Raw genomic sequence first — 16,685 nt, 5'->3', positions numbered from 1 at the left:
TTTCAAGATTCACACAGCCTAGATGATGAAGGCCTGAAACCAAGAACAAGGTAGTGACAGAGTAGGAGACGTGGGCAGTGATGATTACAGGGACCACCAGGAGAGGAGAGGAGCTCAGAGGCCTTCTTGAGATAGATGAGCATGAAGGATGACAAGGATTTCCACAGATAAGGAAAGAAGTTTTCCAGCACTTGAGCAAAAACTGAACCTGGGCTTACACAAAGCCTCCTTTCCGTGTGCATTCGAAAGTGTCAAGAACTCAGGGAATCTCAAGGACAAGACACGTCATTGAGAAACTTTTAAAATGCACATATATTTGTAAAATTAACTTTGTTGTCTCTAAAGAAGGAGTTATGTATGGGATAAAGTGCACACAGTGGCAGGCCCTGCTAACTTACAGTCCTGGGAGACGTGTTGAAAGTTAGAGAACTGTCAGTGCTTATTCACTCATTCAGCACATATTTGAGCGCTTATTATGGAGCAAGTCCTGTTCTAGGTGATGGGATAAATGTGTCACCGTAGTTGCCAAAGCCAAAGTGGTGTCTCAAGGGAATAAAGAGAGTAAGAATCTTGGGTTGTGGCTTTTACAGAAAATAAGTGAATCATTCATTACTCTTCTGTTGTCCCTCCAGTGTGTTGCCCTTCCCATAACAGTCCCAGTGACTCAGTGGCGACACAGGAAAGGCATTTTTGAGACAGTCCGAGTGGTTGCGCTCCACCTGGTTTGACCCGCAGAGTGTGGCACCAGCGGCGGCTCCTCTCTTCAGCCTTCCTGGGCCTCCTGTCCCCAGGGCAGAACCCACCACTGCTTGCTCCTCTGTGTGCAGAGTGCCTGGCCCCGCTCTGAGAGCACACTCGCTGCACTTGTAGCATCAGCTTGATTTGCATGTGTTTTTCCTGACCAGGAGAAAACTCTTAAGAGCAGGACCCATTTCCTATCCACCTGAGGATCCCCAGGACCCATATTTGGTACCGTTCCTGGCATATATCATACAGGGCATGTTTAGTAAACGTTTGATAGAAATGTTAGAAAATGTTCTTTTTTTTTTTTTCTGGTTCTCACTTTTCTTATGTCAAAAATGAAAAAGTTGGACCAGTTTATAAAAGTACTTTCCTATTCTAAAATTCTGTAATAGCCTCTAAAACTCCGCTTAAAGGGAGCATCACATTAAGTAAAATGCGTAGGAAGGTTGTAGATATAGCAGTGCCTTTCTCTGACATCCAGGAAAGTAGCTAATTAAAACCAGCTAATTAACTCTCATGAATATTGTCTTCTCACCTCTGAACCCAGAAGGTCCAGGCTTTCCAACGCCACATTTCTGATAGCATTAATCACACTGTATTTTCAGTATTGGTCTTCCTGGAGCATTGGACTCGTAACTTATGAGGTATTTATTAAGAAATAAGTTAATGACTATATCTACATGTGACCAGAAGTACTAGTCACAAATGCCAGAGTCAGTCTCTGGTGGTTAGTGAGATTAAGTAGTAAGTCAGGTGTTGTTAACATCTTAGTGTGAGGCTGTTGATCACAAAGGAAACTGGTTAAGGAGGTAACAGCAAATTTGTTGTCACCAGCAGTAGAAAAAGATTTGGACTGGCTAATATCCCCTTCACAAATACGTCATAAATTTAATAGTAGTGATGGTGAGTGTTGACGTGCTCTTTGCAAGAGATCACGTGGATGGTAGACAACATCACAGCCCTGTAGTACAGCTTAGCATGTGTCACCAAGTCCCTGTGCCTGGCTGACATTGTAACTTCCTACAAGGATGGGTAATAGGCTAAGTACCAGTCAGTGAAAGATGGAGGTGACTATATGGTCTACAATCTGTTCACGGTAGAAAAACTAGGAATTTAAAAAAAAAAAAAAAATTAGGGGGACCTGGGTGGCCCAGTCAGTTAGCATCTGATTCTTGATTTTGGCTCAGGTCATGATGTCACAGTTCATGGGATTGAGCCCTGTGTCGGGATCAGGAACTAGGTGCGGAGCCTGCTTAAGATTCTCTCTCTCTCCCTTTGTCTCTGCCACTCCCTCTCTCTCTGTCTCTCTTTTTCTCTCTCTCTCTCAAGAAAAGAAAGAAAAACTAGGAATTCAGGTCCAAAGAGCTGCCTACAAACACTGAGTCTGTTAGAATATTTACAACATCGGAAATCAGGTGAATGAAGTGATAGGAAAGGTAGTAACACTGCCTAATACTCATAACAGTGCTCACCACACACCAGACACTTCGAAGCATTAACAAGACAAGCCAGATACTAGCGAATTTCATGGATTCTAAGGCACGCATTTTTTACATCTTATCTCTTAAAATCAGAAGCACAAAATCTAAGAAGCACAAAATGGACAAATCTGAGATCAAGGCTTGATGAAGATTCATACTCAGTCTCTCAAATCTATCTTATCATGATAGATCCTCGCAAAACCAGGTATACTCTGCTGACCTGTCATCCCAATAATCCCTTTAATTTTCTTGTTTTTCTCTTAGTCTGAACTATTTGTGTTCCTGTAGTTCCAACGTCTTTTAATAATTTCAGAGGGGAGGCACCGGTAAGTTAGCAAGAAAGTGTTGATTTTATAAGAAAACCACTTTCCCCAACACAGTAATAATAATGATTAAGAACAGCTAACATTTACTGAATATTTACTACGTGCTGGGCACAACTCTAAGTACTTTGTGTTTCATCCTCATAGCAACCTTATAAGGAAGGTATTATTGTTAGCCCCATGTTACACATGGGAAACTGAGGCAAAGAAGTACTTTGCTCACAGTTGCCTAAGAAGGACAGAGAGCCATGATACCTTTGGAACTGGTGACAGCATATAACTTCTCTGTGAATACAAAAGCTGTACTCCAGAGCAGACTTGCAGAGATTTCTGGCATGTGTGGGGTTTTTTAAAACATTTGGTAGGACCATTGATATGATGTAATAGGAATGGCACTCTCTCCCTCTGTGGTCTTCCTCCCCAAATCCCATGACCCCAATTTAATCATGAGAAAAACATCAGACAAATACCAGTTGAGAGATTTTCTACAAATTAGCTGACCAGCACGTCTAAAAACTGTCAAGGTCATCAAAACCAAGGCAAGTCTGAGAACTGTCAGAGTCACATGGAATCTAAGGCAATATGACAGCTAAATGTCATGTGGTGTCCTGGATGGGATCTTAGGACAGGAGGGAAAAACTGAAAACATCTGAATAAAATTTGGACTTCAGCTAATAATGATGTATCAAGATTGGTCCCTTCGCTATGATAAATGTACCATGCTGACGTAAGGTGTTAACAGTAGGGGAAACAGGGTGTGGAGAATACGGGAACTCTCTGCACTGTCTTCACTACTTTTTGCAAATCTAAAACCATCCTTACGTTGAAAGCTTATTTTCAAAAACACTTGGAGGAAGTAGCCTTTGACACTTTGATTTTGTGCCTCCACTACCATATTGCTACTCTCTTCAGTGTATTTTCCCTTCAACAGTGAAGTGTGTAATTCAAGTGGTTGGTGGTAGAATGCAGCACACGCCCTACCGTACCATGATTGAGTTAATTGTTGTTATGTAGACACACACACGTAAAGGCTAATGGCAGATGGTGTTAGTTATTTTGTTAGCTTAACCTGTGGGGGTGATATTAATATTTCTTTCTCATTTTCTTTTATCCAGGGAGCAGATCTTAAGAGTAAAAGAAGATGAGAATGTTCCATTTCTGCTGGTTGGTAACAAATCAGATTTAGAAGATAAAAGGCAGGTTTCTGTAGAAGAGGCGAAAACCAGAGCCGACCAGTGGAATGTCAACTATGTGGAAACATCTGCTAAAACTCGAGCTAATGTTGACAAGGTAAAGGGTGGCTGTCCTTACTGCTACATCACGTTAATAAGCTGATTTGCTTTAACTCAGCTGCATTTTGTCCAGAGATTTGTGAAACTTTCAAATGGTGATTTAGTATGTGCTGATTATTATCTGCCCTAAATGCTCAAGTGCAACATGTTAGGCATTTCTCACTTCACCTTGTCCTCAGGCTCCCAAGAGACATTAAAACATGAGACACCACAGCTAAGTGGTTTTTTTTCTAGCACTAATAGGATTTCTGACCCGAATCGCTGCCTTTTCTTAATTTTTCTTTTTTCTTACCCTGAGCGGCTGCATAATTTAGAAGTGTCCTCTGAGCTGACACCTGCCCAGCCCTATTTAAGTTCTCGAAAGTAAAGGTACCTCCGAAGACAAAGGATCCCCAGATAAGAGGGCTTTGAAATCTGTTACTACACCTGTGCCCCTACCCTCACCTCTGTTTCCCCCTGAGCCCTCTTCTTTGTCCACATTGGCCCTTCGCCGAGTCCAGGCCAGGAACACCCTTGCCTTGTTCCTGGGAACCTGCCCACATACGTTATTTCATCCTGCTGCTGAGACCTGCGTCTTCAGTGTTTAGGAAGACTGAGGCACCGCCCCCTTGAGCCCTCCACACACGGCCTCTTTTTAGCCTCCAAGCATCTAAGCTCTACTGAGTGCCTCTCAAACTCTAACTGGCAGAAGTGTCTATGAAACTTAATACACATGGATTCCTGGGTCTTACCCCCAGAGATTTTGCTTCATTTGCTGTGGGGTGGGACCTGAGAATTTGCATTTCTAGGAAGCTCCAGGTGGTACAGACTGTGGCCTGGTGGACCACACTTTGAGTAACACTGCTCTGGGTGGCTTTAAGTTTTAGCGAATTGGTCTGCTTGTGCCTGTAGACTCGTAATACCAATACAGAAATCATTAGGTTAAAAAAAATTAGTCTTTCTTTTCATTTGCTGTGGGTTTTTTTTTTTTTAAGTTTATTTATTTAGTTTGAGAGAGTATGCATGGGCAAGTAGAGGAGGGACAGAGAGAGAGACAGACAGACAGACAGTCCCAAGCAGGGTCCGCAGTGTCGGCACAGAGCCCAACACGGGGCTCAAACTCACAAACCATGAGATCATGACACGAGCCAAAACCAAGAGTTGGACACTCGACCAACTGAGCCACCCAGGCACCCCCAATTACTGTAGGTCTTTAGGTAATGTCACTATACTGTCTTAAGCTGATTAGATTTCTTGTCACATGGTGAGATTCCTGTAGTTCCAAGAGATCTGTACAAAATGAGTGTTATAAGATTTCTACATAGTCTATACCAGTTTTCTCCAAAGTTATGGCAAATGTATTTAAAGTACTAATAAAAATAGGTTTTAAAGTTCAGTGTGTTTGGGGTTTTGAAAGGCAGCATTGAATATTAGTGTGTGTGTGTGTGTGTGTGTGTGTGTGTGTGTGTGTGTTTCGTTTCTTCCAAACTGATGAGCAATTGTAGAACACACTCTAAAACCTATTCAAACTAAGGACAGTGGGTCCAAGAGGTGAGCAGTAACCACAAAAGCTATGGAGCGGTCATTATAACAATCTCTGTGCTGTCATCTGCTGGCGTGAATTTTTTGCCATATGCATGTATTTTCAAAAGAGGAAAGTTGAAAGTATAGGGCTATTTTAGTTACTCTGGCTGTGTAACAAAATATACCTCCAAAACTTATGGGTGAAAGTAACCATTTATTATGCTCATGGAATCTCTGGGCCAAAGTTTTGGACAGATCAAGTGGAGTTGGCTTCTCTCTGTTCCACAGTGTCTCATGCCTCAGCTGAAAAGCTTGAAGTCTGGGAACTGGAAGCATCTTCAATTAGGTTCTGTTCTTTTCTTTCTTTTTTTTTTTTTTCAATTTTTTTTTTTAATGTTTGTTTATTTTTGAGAGAGAGAGAGACAGTGTGAACAGGGCAGGGGCAGAGAGAGTGAGACACAGAATCCGAAGCAGCCTCCAGGCTCCAAGCTGTCAGCACAGAGCCCGATACGGAGCTCGAACCCACGAACCATGAGATCATGACCTGAGCCAAAGTCAGAAACTTAACTGACTGAGGCATCCAGGCCCTCTGATTAAGTTCTAAAGACTGTCCACACATGCCTGATCCAGGCAGTTGACACTGGCTGTTGTCCAGGGATGGCTCGGTTCCTCGCCATGTAACCTTTTCTGTTGTGTCCTACTTTAGGCTTTCTTAGAGCAAGAGCCAGTGTCACAAGAGAATAAGAACCAGGCAGAAACCATGTCACCTTTTATGACCTAGGCAGGGAAGTTACTCAGCATTATTTCCACTTCATTCTGTTGGCTGGAGTAGTCGCAGGTCCTACCCAGGTTTGGGAGGAAGGGGAATGGACTCCACGTGCTGATGGAGAATGGTAAGATGCTGGAAGAGTGCGTAGGGAGTATTGCTGTGGCCGGTTTTGCAAAGTATCGTCTGTACTCAAGGGTCACCTCTCCAAAGCAAAATTACATTAAATGTGGACGCTTATAAACCAAGGTATGGGGGCAGAGCAGGGTGGGGGTGGGCGCCTGGGTGATTCAGTCGGTTGAGCGTCCAACTCTTGATTTTGGCTCAGGTAATGATCTCGCAGTTCGTGGGATCGAGCCCCACGTTGGGATCCACATTAAGTGTAGAGCCTGCTTAAGATTCTGTTTTCCTTTGCCTGCCCCCCCACTTGCACGGATGCACACTCAGATAGATAGATAGATAGATAGATAGATAGATAGATAGGAAGGAAGGAAGGAAGGAAGGAAGGAAGGAAGGTAGGTACAAGTTCATATGGAATACTGTAACTTGATGTACTACTCACCCTGAGGAGTGACTGCCAGATAAAATACCTCAGTGGCTAAATAAAAGTAACTTGCAGCAACTATTCAGTTTCTAGAATCAGGTTATATTTGGTTTCTTGCTGAGGAAATAATGTTAATAGGTAAAGGAGCTAATATTCAATGGTGTCTGTAAGACCCAGGCACTGTGGCCAGCACAGACCATTTGTCTTTAACTCTGTAAGGCATACTCTTCTCGTGCTCACTGTTTAGATGCGGAAAAGAAGTGGAAAGATTATACACCTGATTCAACTTCAAAAGGACTGTGATGGCATCTGCTGGCTCTGGGTGCAGCCAACCCTGGTGCCCGTGTCATTTCCGCACTGTTTTACTCGACACAATGGTGTCTCCTGTGGTGTCTCCCAGGCTGTATGTCGCCCGCTACTGGAAGCCTGGCACAGATTGTCGGGGGGTGGCAAGTGTTAATACTGGCTCCTATTAAACTGGCATGTATCTTGTTTGTCACAAAAAACAAATACTAGCTCCCTACAAGAGTAAGGTCTCATGTCTTGTCCTCATCTGGATTCCAAATAGACCGTTGGGTTGAAGTTTCAAAGAGGCAGATTTTGAATCCTCCCTGTGAAAAGCTTCAGGACCATCAGAGTGGTTGAGCCGGCTCGAGAGGGAGAGAGAGGGGGGAGTGGGGGAGGGAAGAGGGAGAGGGAGACGGGGCCTCGCCTGTCGCAGAGGCCATGCCTGTCACAGAGGAGTCACCCAGAGGCAGAGGACCACATGGAAAACCTGCTTGTGGACTCACTGGGTGCCAGGTTCATCTGACGACCTTGTTAGTAGCCTTCTAGCTAAACGCTCCAGCTCTTTAAATCATGGCTCCAAGGTTGCTCTTAATTTTTTTTTTTTTTAAGGTTGCTCTTAATTTTTAAGGAACATCTTGGAGTAATGGAAACAGATTGAGCAAGTAGATGTCAAAAAGGAGAGTGTGATTTATTACGTCAGGAGAGCCAATTTAGGTTGGGGAAAGAGTTATAGGAGAAATGTAGTCTGTTTATTTTTAAGTGTTTTCATTAAAAACATGAACACATGCTTATTATATAAAGAAAAATCTGTAATAAGGAGAAAAAGTGAGTCACTCCCCTCCCCTTCCTGTAAGGTAACCAACCACTGCTGATCAGGTGTGTCTTTCCAGACATTTATCTACACTTACAGACCGGCGTGTAGAATCTGAGGGAAAGCTTGTGTTTGCTTGTTTTCCCCCCATATAAATAGGACTTTTGTAGTGTATGTAGCACATTTATATACATATGGTGTATATACAACATATATATAGTATTTCTGTGTATGTAGATCATGTATTTCTGTAGTTTGCTTTGTAAATTTCATAACAGATGTAGTTCTTTCCATGCCGTTACATGTAGACATACCACATTCTTGTAAACATCTAGGAAGTGTTTCATAGTTGGGCTTTTTCGTAATTCAGCCATTTTCCCGTGAGTGACGTGCCGATTGCCCGCTGTGTCTTCTCTCACAGCAGTGCTGCGGTGAGCTTTCTGTGCACCCATGCAAGGTGCATTGTGAATTTTAATAACAGGGTGCCCTCCAGAAAGCGTCCTTACTTGCATCAAAACCCTCTCCCCACTGTCTTCCCAGCACCAGGTAAAGCAACCTTTCAAAGTCACTGGGGAGGTGGCTAAACCATTGTTTCTTGATAATTAATGAGACATGTTGTAGTTGATTCATGGGCCATTCCATTTGTACATTTTCTGTGAACTCTGAAATTACTTTCTTTTCTGCCCATTGATCTTACGGCTTTATTATTTTGATTCCTAAAGCGTACTTTATAGTAAAGACATTAACCGTTTGTCCATTTATATCTGTTGTGGATATTGTCTCCTAATCCATACTACATCTTCTAACTTGGCTGATTCTTGTCTTTTGCCATGGAAAAACACTAGGGATTATGTTGTGAAATCTTTCAGTGTTTTCCTTTCTGACTCGTGGGTTCTGTGGCTTTCTTAGAAAAGCTGTCTCCCATCCTAAACTTAAAAACAATTAAAAAGTTAAAAAAAACTTACCTATAATTTTTTCCCTTCTTTTTTGTTGGCTTTTATGGTAGATCCTTAATCTGTTTGAAAATTTAATATTGTCTAAGTGCTTAAAACAAACAAGGCAGAGGTTTAGATTTAAGCTAATGTCTGTTGATGCTTTTCAAAAGAGAGGTGTTTGTCGTTTCTAGTAACTTTTGTTTTTTCAGCTGTATTGTAAGCCTAGCATTCTGAGCCTGTTTGTATGTTTATCTAGTTTTGTCTTATTTTGACTTGTGTGAGAAGGATATCCTGTGATCTCTACTCTGGATTTAGAAGAGCCAAATTTTGTGTATACCAGGTTGCCCTAAAATGGGAATGGGAAAACAAAGGAGACAGGAGAAGAAGAGGTGGGAGCAAACAGAGAAAAGTAATTTTGAAAAGTGTCTATATTAAAAAAAGTCAAAGGCAGCCCTGCGCTTTGGGGATGATCATGTGCCTGAGGTTGTCGAAGCCAACCCTTTATTCTTTTTTATTTTTATTTTTTGAGAGAGAGAGAGAGAGAGAGAACACGCAAGTGGGGGAGAGGGACAGAGAGAGAGAGAGAGAGATTGAATCCCAAGCAGGCATCACACTCAGCACAGAACCTAACACAAGGCTTGATCCCACGACCCTGAGATCATGACCTGATCCGAAATCAAGAGTTGGACACTCAGCCACCTGAGCCACCCAGGCACCCCCACAACCCTTTATTCTTATCCCTAGTTATGCGTGTCCTTCCATGTGGCCGTTGGAACAGAGCTTCCATTAGCTTTACCTCATTATAGTAGCTGATGCAGACTTTACAAGTTCCCCATGGCGTTTGCTAGTCAAGATGACCTTGGCGATTTCTAATAGGGATTCATTTGAAGTTCACTGCGGATACTTATCTAAAATTAGAAATTAAACCTTCTTCTGATGTCTATTCCATAGTGATAAGTCCACATCTGAAAGCTGCAGGGGAGTCCTCGGATATTACACGTAGCTAGTTTGGAAGCTCCCTGCCCCGATGGCCAACTGTGGACTCGAAGCACAGGGTTCTGAAATCTCCATCCTGGGGAAGCCGAGCCCGTGGGCCCATGGGGTCTGTGTCACCTGTGTGTTTTGGTCTCCTACATCCTCTGTGGATGTTCTTTGCTCACTTTTTCCCTGTTTTAACCATTCCCCTCACCTTGTGTGTTGGTCCTGTGTCCATTTGACTTAACCCACTAGTCTCTGATTGTTCCTTGCCTTATTATTTTTTTTTAATAGCCTCCTTGCTTTCTGACTTTTTGTTTTTCACTCCAGATCAGGAATCGTCCACTTTGTCTAGGAAACGCTGGTTCCCTTGGCAGGAATGGTATTTAGCAGCCAAAGCCTGGGGACTAATTTGCTTATTGCTGTTGGGCTGTCGTTGCTTCGTGTCCCTTCAGTGAAGTGCTGGCACATATGTATTCTTACAAGGAAGCAAATCCTGAGAGCCCACCGTTACTTCTGATTCAGGTTTAGCACTCGGGATTTTGACCCCTCTTCTCTTACACTGGAAGTCTTGGTTCCTAACCCACATCAACATAATTGCTCCCTTACACTGTCCTGTAGCATCTGTATAAAACTGTTCAAAAGGACGATACCATTGCTACTAGTAACAGCCAAGTTACAAAGTGATGTCAGAGATCCGTCTTTTTTATTTGTTGAGCTTTTGTTTTTGTTTTTCTCTTCGGCTTCTCTTCTGAGACGTACATTCTGTATACTGTGTTTTAAAGTCCCTCGAAATAATCCTGTCCCCCGTAGGATTATGTCACCAACTCTACGTATAGTCTTATTTGTTTTAGTTTGATTCTCAGTTTTTGTGTCCAGTTTCATTTTTTAAGACGTAAGACGTGTCCATTTCCAAAATAGAAGTTGTATAACGAGATATATTCAGAGATGCCTCACTGTTCCCTGTACCCTGTTCCCTTCATCCTCAAAATAATACTAGTGTTTGGTTTCATTGTTTCTACTTCACATGCAGGCGGATCCACGTAACCCATATTCTACACACGCACAGGCTCACTCTCTACCTGTGCTTTTCGGCGCCTTGCTTTTCCAGTCGGTCTCCTTTAGAGAGCTGGAGGCATGTTTGAAAAGGCACACTGGCCGTTACGTAACCCACATTTGTTGACTTAACAGCATTCAGAATGCACAAGCTAACCAGAATTTTTAAATGTTTGTTTTTAATCGGTGTGGTGTCACTTCTTATTTCATGCTCTTGAGAAAAATAAAAAAATAAAATAGAAGTAATAACTGAATTTTTTAATTCAGAATTTGGGTATAAACCATAAAAGTTATTCATCCATTCATCATACACGTACATAACTATTCGTGTACAGTGTGAGCCCTTATCCTTCTAGGCTCTTGTCTGTCTGCACTCAGACATTTGCTATTGATATTTAACTTTTGAGTTGTTACATTAATAATTTTTAAATTATTATACTAATATCTCTCCTTTGCCAGTTTCTAGACATCAAGACAGACTTGATAAACTCTTAGCCTCTGGTATCAAAATGACAAAGGAAGCACTCACTTTCCTTAGCTTTGTTTCTAAAAATGGACCTGAGGAAAAACCAGTTATTAAATATAAATGTTGTTAAACATGAATTAATTACTTTTAAAGATGAACTGGTAAGATACATTTATTAATTGTAAATTGCTCAAAGACGGTCCATTGAATTTTGTCTTTGGAGCTATCATCACTTGTCTTGAAAGTTGGGATGGGAAGATCAGGTTATATTTTGTGAACATTTCTACCAAAAAGCATAACTCAGAACATTTCCCGATTTTCCCAGTGTACTTGAAGAAGACTCTAGTTTTGTGCTTTCCTGTCCCTACACGCCTCAAACAGGAGCTCTTTTTTTTTTTAATGTTTATTTATTTTGAGAGAAAGAGAGCACGCATGGGTGGGGGAGGGGCAGAGATGGGGAGAGAGAATCCCAAGCTGGCTTCACACTCAGTGCAGAACCCAGAGCCCAACACGGGGCTCGATCCCACGACCACAAGGTCACGACCTGAACTGATATCAGGAGTCAGACTCTCAACCAACAGAGCCACCCAGGTGGCCCCCAGACAAAAGCTCTTAAGTAGTTACTCCTACTTATTCCCAAGGTTTACTGCTCCGGTTCCAAGAAGTACCAAGGTCATACTATCTGGTGGCTTTATTTACCCTATTTTCTTCTTTCTAGGTATTTTTTGACTTAATGAGGGAAATTCGAGCCAGAAAAATGGAAGACAGCAAAGAAAAGAATGGAAAAAAGAAGAGGAAAAGTTTAGCCAAGAGAATCAGAGAAAGATGCTGCATTTTATAATCGAAGTCCAAACTCCTTTCTTATCTTGACCATACTAATAAATATAATTTATAAGCATTGCCATTGAAGGCTCAATTGACTGAAATTACTTTAACGATTTGGAAATTGTTATGTATCACTAAAAGCATGAATTGGAACTGCACTGAGAGTCAAATTCACTTAAAAAAGAAATTAATGTGGCTTCACCAAGAAGCAGAGTTCAACTTCTCTCATAATTGCCTACATTTATCGCGGTCCTGAATGTAGCGTATGGGCTTGTGTGTCGCGGGCAGTCTTTCTGGAACTGTTAGAGCCGAGACGGGGTGGGAGGAATGAGAGGAAAGGCTACTTCCTCTGGTTTATTACAAAGCTTAAATTTTATATCATTTTAAAATGTCTTGGTCTTCTACTGCCTTGAAAAATGACAATTGTGAACATGGTAGTTAAACTGTACCACTTTTTTTTAACCATTGTTATGCAAAATATAGAAGAAAAGTTATTGGCATGATTGTTGCATATAGTTAAATTGAGAGTAATTCATCTGTGAACCTGCATTAATTACCTGGTGATTAACGTAGAAAAGTGATGTAAACTTGTACATGGAAATTTTTGAATATGCCTTAATTTAGAAACTGAAAAGTACCCGGTTGTGTCATTCTGGATGTGTCCCCGCTGGTGCCGTGGGCCCATTGCCCCACGTGTCCTGGTGAGAGTATTTGCCTGGTATGGAGTACAACTTTTGTATAGACGATTCTTGCAAAATAACTGTCTGCTAGGAGTCTGTCCAAACTTAAAATGTGTGCCATATTCTGGTTCTCGAAAGTAAGGGTCCAGAGCTCCTTGATCGCTTTTCATTAACCGTAAGGTAGTTTGACATGAAGGGCCAGCCCATACTTGTAAGATAATTGTAGACTGTGGGGATTCAGTACAGTTGTTTCGGTGAACCCTCGGTCCCTGGAACTCCCTTTTTACAAGTGGTGAGCGTGTGTTAAGTTGTTGGTCTCTCGGGAGCATGGCACAGGAAAGGTGTCGTTAATGCTAATGCATTTTGCACTAGAACATTCGGGAAGGTGTGCGTGCTTGCGGCTGGTTCATTTCTACATTTGCACTTAGGAGGTGACAGTTTGGCTGCAGGAGAGTTACCGGGAGTCCCTGTAGTCCGTGTTCATAATGGAGAACACCGGAGCCACGCTTTCCTAACGCTAACATCACTCAGTGAACCCCAAGTATGGTGCAGAAGGCATGTTTGGCATCTGCAGACCGAACACCAGCCTGTGTCGCCCTGGCGTGCCGTGCCCACTGGAGGAATTCTAGCATGCTGTTTGGGAACATAATTTCAATGGGAAATATACCACTGTCCAGATTTTTGTTATCTTCTTCAGAATGGGGCTAAGACGGCTAATTCAATAAACTTTGTCTTTCTTTTTGCTCAGTCCTGATTTCAACAAGTGAAAAATGCATTCAGGCGTTCCAGGTAACAGGTGTGTATGTGAAGTTAACAAAAATAGGCTTTTTAGGAACTCAGCTCTTTAGATATTACATCTGACTTGTCATGTTAAATATTTGTCCTTAAAGGGTTTGAGATGTACATCTTCCGTTTCGTATTTTTCATAGGCTATGCCGTGTGCAGAATTCAAGTTACCAATGTAACCCTGGCCCCGCGGGCCCGGCGGTCTCCGTGTGTACTCATCACAGTCTTATTTAACCAGGGGTCCTAACCACTAACATTGTGACTTTGCTTTGAGACCTTTCCTCTCCTGGGTACTGAGGTGCTATGAAGCCAACTGACAAAGACGCATCACATGTCTTAGGCTGATGCCACTACCCGATTGGTTTATTTGCAATTTGAGCCATTTAAAGACCAATAAACTTCCTTTTTTTAAATGCTTGTGGTGTTACTTGATGTTTACGATATATGTAACATGTAAAATTCAGACGACCCGACCTGGGCCTCTTCATCAGAGATTGTAAAGCCGCTGAGTGTCTTGAACTCTCAGTTTAGGGCTTTCTTTTGAGTGATGCCAGATTTCCTGGATCATAGAGTCATTGCTCAGGCTCAGGGAGGGCTCAGAAATGGGAGGACCCCATGTGCACGATTACGTGGAAGATACCGTTATGCAGTCACAACTGCGCATTACTTTTAGAAGACTGCCAAACTAAAATGGCTGGGGGCCAGCTTTATATCATGTTCTAATCGGAATGATCCCCAGAGACCATATAATTCCCAAATTGTGGCAGGAGTAACCATGCTGTTACCTACCATTCCTTTCTTTTCTTTCTTTTTCCTTCCTTCCTTCCTTCCTTCCTTCCTTCCTTCCTTCATTTCTCCCTTTTTCTTTCTTGTTGATAAAGTAAAAATTTGGGTTATTCATCTGTTCATGACACAGTACACAAGAGGCAAAGTGTTTCACATAGATGTCCAACTCCCTGGAATGTTAATTTCTTTCACTAAAAAGACTAGACATGAGAGGCAGACGGTGCTTAGGCAACTGAAATAAAGATGGTGAGGGGACATTGCTAAGGTCATCCTCACGGGGACGGGCACAAGGGGACTGTCAGTCACCAGCTATTTTCTAAAACTTAGCTGGAAACAAAGGAACACCACTCCTGGCCGCTCCTGCTGTCGTGGGCCTCAGTCACCCCCATCACACAGGTATGGCAACGCTTTCTGATGGTTGCCCTTCCTGTCTTGCTGGATGCTGTACTATGGGGGCTTGCTGTACTTTCTCATGAATTCAGACCTCATTTTCACCAGGTCCGCTGCACTGTGAGAGACCATGATTCTAGTCAGGATTTTATCGTGAGTGATCTTGCCCTTCATGGAGTCGTACAGTCAGCAGAATACTGGGGCTTGTCCTGAATGCACTGGACTGGGTTCAGGAAAACCTCTTCCAGGTGTCCTTTGACTCCTTGATGCTCTCCAGCATGTCATAGCTCAGTAGCTTTTTATCCCTGGAAGTAGCCAGACACTTTCTGGAGGTGACACACTCTTCACTCATGATGCGGATCCACTTGAACACATCAGTTCCTTTCCTCTTCACTCCAGCATCCTAGAGATCCTGGGCATCTTGGTCAGTCGGTTTATGATCGATGACAGAGTCGTCTTCCGTTCTATCCTTTTTGAGGGCAACCGTCGGCTTGCAGAAGTCGCCAGATGTGTCAGAAACGATGTCCTCCAGATCAGTCTTGTACATTTCCTTGTAGATTCTGTTAATTTCTTGAAGCTCCTGGTTGGTCCTTGAGCAGATGATCTCAATGAGAGAGTCCCCATCAGCCCCTTCATGGAGGTTTTCAGCTCAGAAGCATCACACGGAGCAGGTGGCTGGACAAGGCTAACTTCAGAGCTGATGCAAGTTTCTTTTTGGTCCTTCACTGGTAGGCAAAGGCAATATCCTCTGTTCTTGCTGCAGTTGGTCAAAATGTTGACAATGGTGACCTCATCCACACCTTTGGTCTTGGTCATTTCAGTGTTCAGAGGATCACTCTCAGGCTGATCAAGATTGGTGTGCTCTTGGACAGACCCGTATGCACTTGGGAATGTGGAGTGATCACCCTCCAAACTGAGCTTGGAGAGAATTTCATGAACAGCAGTCTTTTTTTTTTTTTTTTTAAGTTTTATTTACTTATTTTGAGAGAGAGCGCCAGTGGGGGCGAGGCAGAGAGAGGAGAGAGAGAATCCCAAGCAGGCTCTGCACTGTCAGCGCAGATCCCAACTCGGGGCTCGATCTCAAAAACCGTGAGATCATGACCTGAGCCAAAATCAAGAAGAGTCGGACATTTAACCGACTGAGCGGCCCAGGTGCCCCACTTTTCATAGTTAATTCACAAGCAGTGCCAGAATGAGCACATATAAGTTATAACTGGCATAGTTTTAACCTCACTGGACCCATGTTTAACACCAGTATGGGGTATGATGTTACATATATACCAAACAGAGGTTAGATTAAATTCTGGTCTTAAACTAAATCAGAGTTTCATGTCTCACCATTCTGTGACAAGGACATAAAACTTAATATTTGGCAACCATCAAAGCATTTACCAAAAGTTCCTATAAAGATTTCAAAGTAATGCTTTTGATTTAACCCCGTGTTAGAAGTCTCCTTTAGCAAATTAGGAAGTCAAGAGTGGCAGGTCAGTAGAGGTCTTCATTCATGCCTTTCGTTTTCTTTAGATTTGTATATCCCCCACCGTGGGCGCTGCTGGGAATATAGCAGATGAAGGACAAACATGAGTCAGAGACAATTACAGAGATTCACACGGAAGAAACTACTCCGGTGTCCCATGCCGATGGAGAGGAAGTTAAAAAACAACAAAGATTAGGTATTCGGCCTCCTTACTCTGGGCTAGACCACCTATTTCTTATGATTGTCAACATGAAAAATAATTATAACAAACTGTGCATCCTATATGCAAGATACTGTATATATGTATTTAAATTTAGTGTTAATCCTATGAGGTAGGTGCTATCATTTACGCCTATTTTGCAGATGAAGAAACTGAGGCCAAAGAACAGAAAAATTTGCCCGGGGCCACAAAGCTAGCAACTGTTACCTGGCACTGGAAGCATAGTGGTCTGGCTCCGTGCACAATGCAGAGTGGAGATGAGAATTCATGGTGGGATACGCCCCACACGTCCCCAAGGCTGCAGCCGAGAACGAGAGGCGGAGGCGAAGGGGCCTCC

At 42.6% G+C, this 16,685-nt stretch overlaps 1 protein-coding gene and 1 pseudogene across 2 annotated transcripts in view; one reads left to right on the top strand and one right to left on the bottom strand.

Moving 5' to 3' along the window:
* The window catches only part of RALA (RAS like proto-oncogene A), a 73,244-nt gene extending 59,356 nt beyond the window's left edge, over positions 1 to 13,888 (top strand). For both annotated transcript variants that reach the window (XM_047849334.1, XM_047849333.1), the window contains 2 exons: positions 3,664 to 3,838; positions 11,903 to 13,888. In XM_047849334.1, coding sequence (XP_047705290.1) covers positions 3,664 to 3,838; positions 11,903 to 12,025 — 298 coding nt within the window. In that variant the 3' untranslated portion in view covers positions 12,026 to 13,888. The remainder of the gene's footprint in view (positions 1 to 3,663; positions 3,839 to 11,902) is intronic.
* A 748-nt stretch (positions 13,889 to 14,636) lies between these two features.
* Positions 14,637 to 15,467, bottom strand: LOC125153473 (annexin A2-like; annotated as a pseudogene).
* Between the last annotated feature and the right edge of the window lie 1,218 nt (positions 15,468 to 16,685).

Source organism: Prionailurus viverrinus, chromosome A2 (assembly GCF_022837055.1).
Source record: "Prionailurus viverrinus isolate Anna chromosome A2, UM_Priviv_1.0, whole genome shotgun sequence".
Classification (NCBI taxonomy): Eukaryota; Metazoa; Chordata; class Mammalia; order Carnivora; family Felidae; genus Prionailurus; species Prionailurus viverrinus.
Note: the sequence above shows the minus strand (reverse complement) of the source record. Positions and strands in the feature narration are given on the sequence as shown.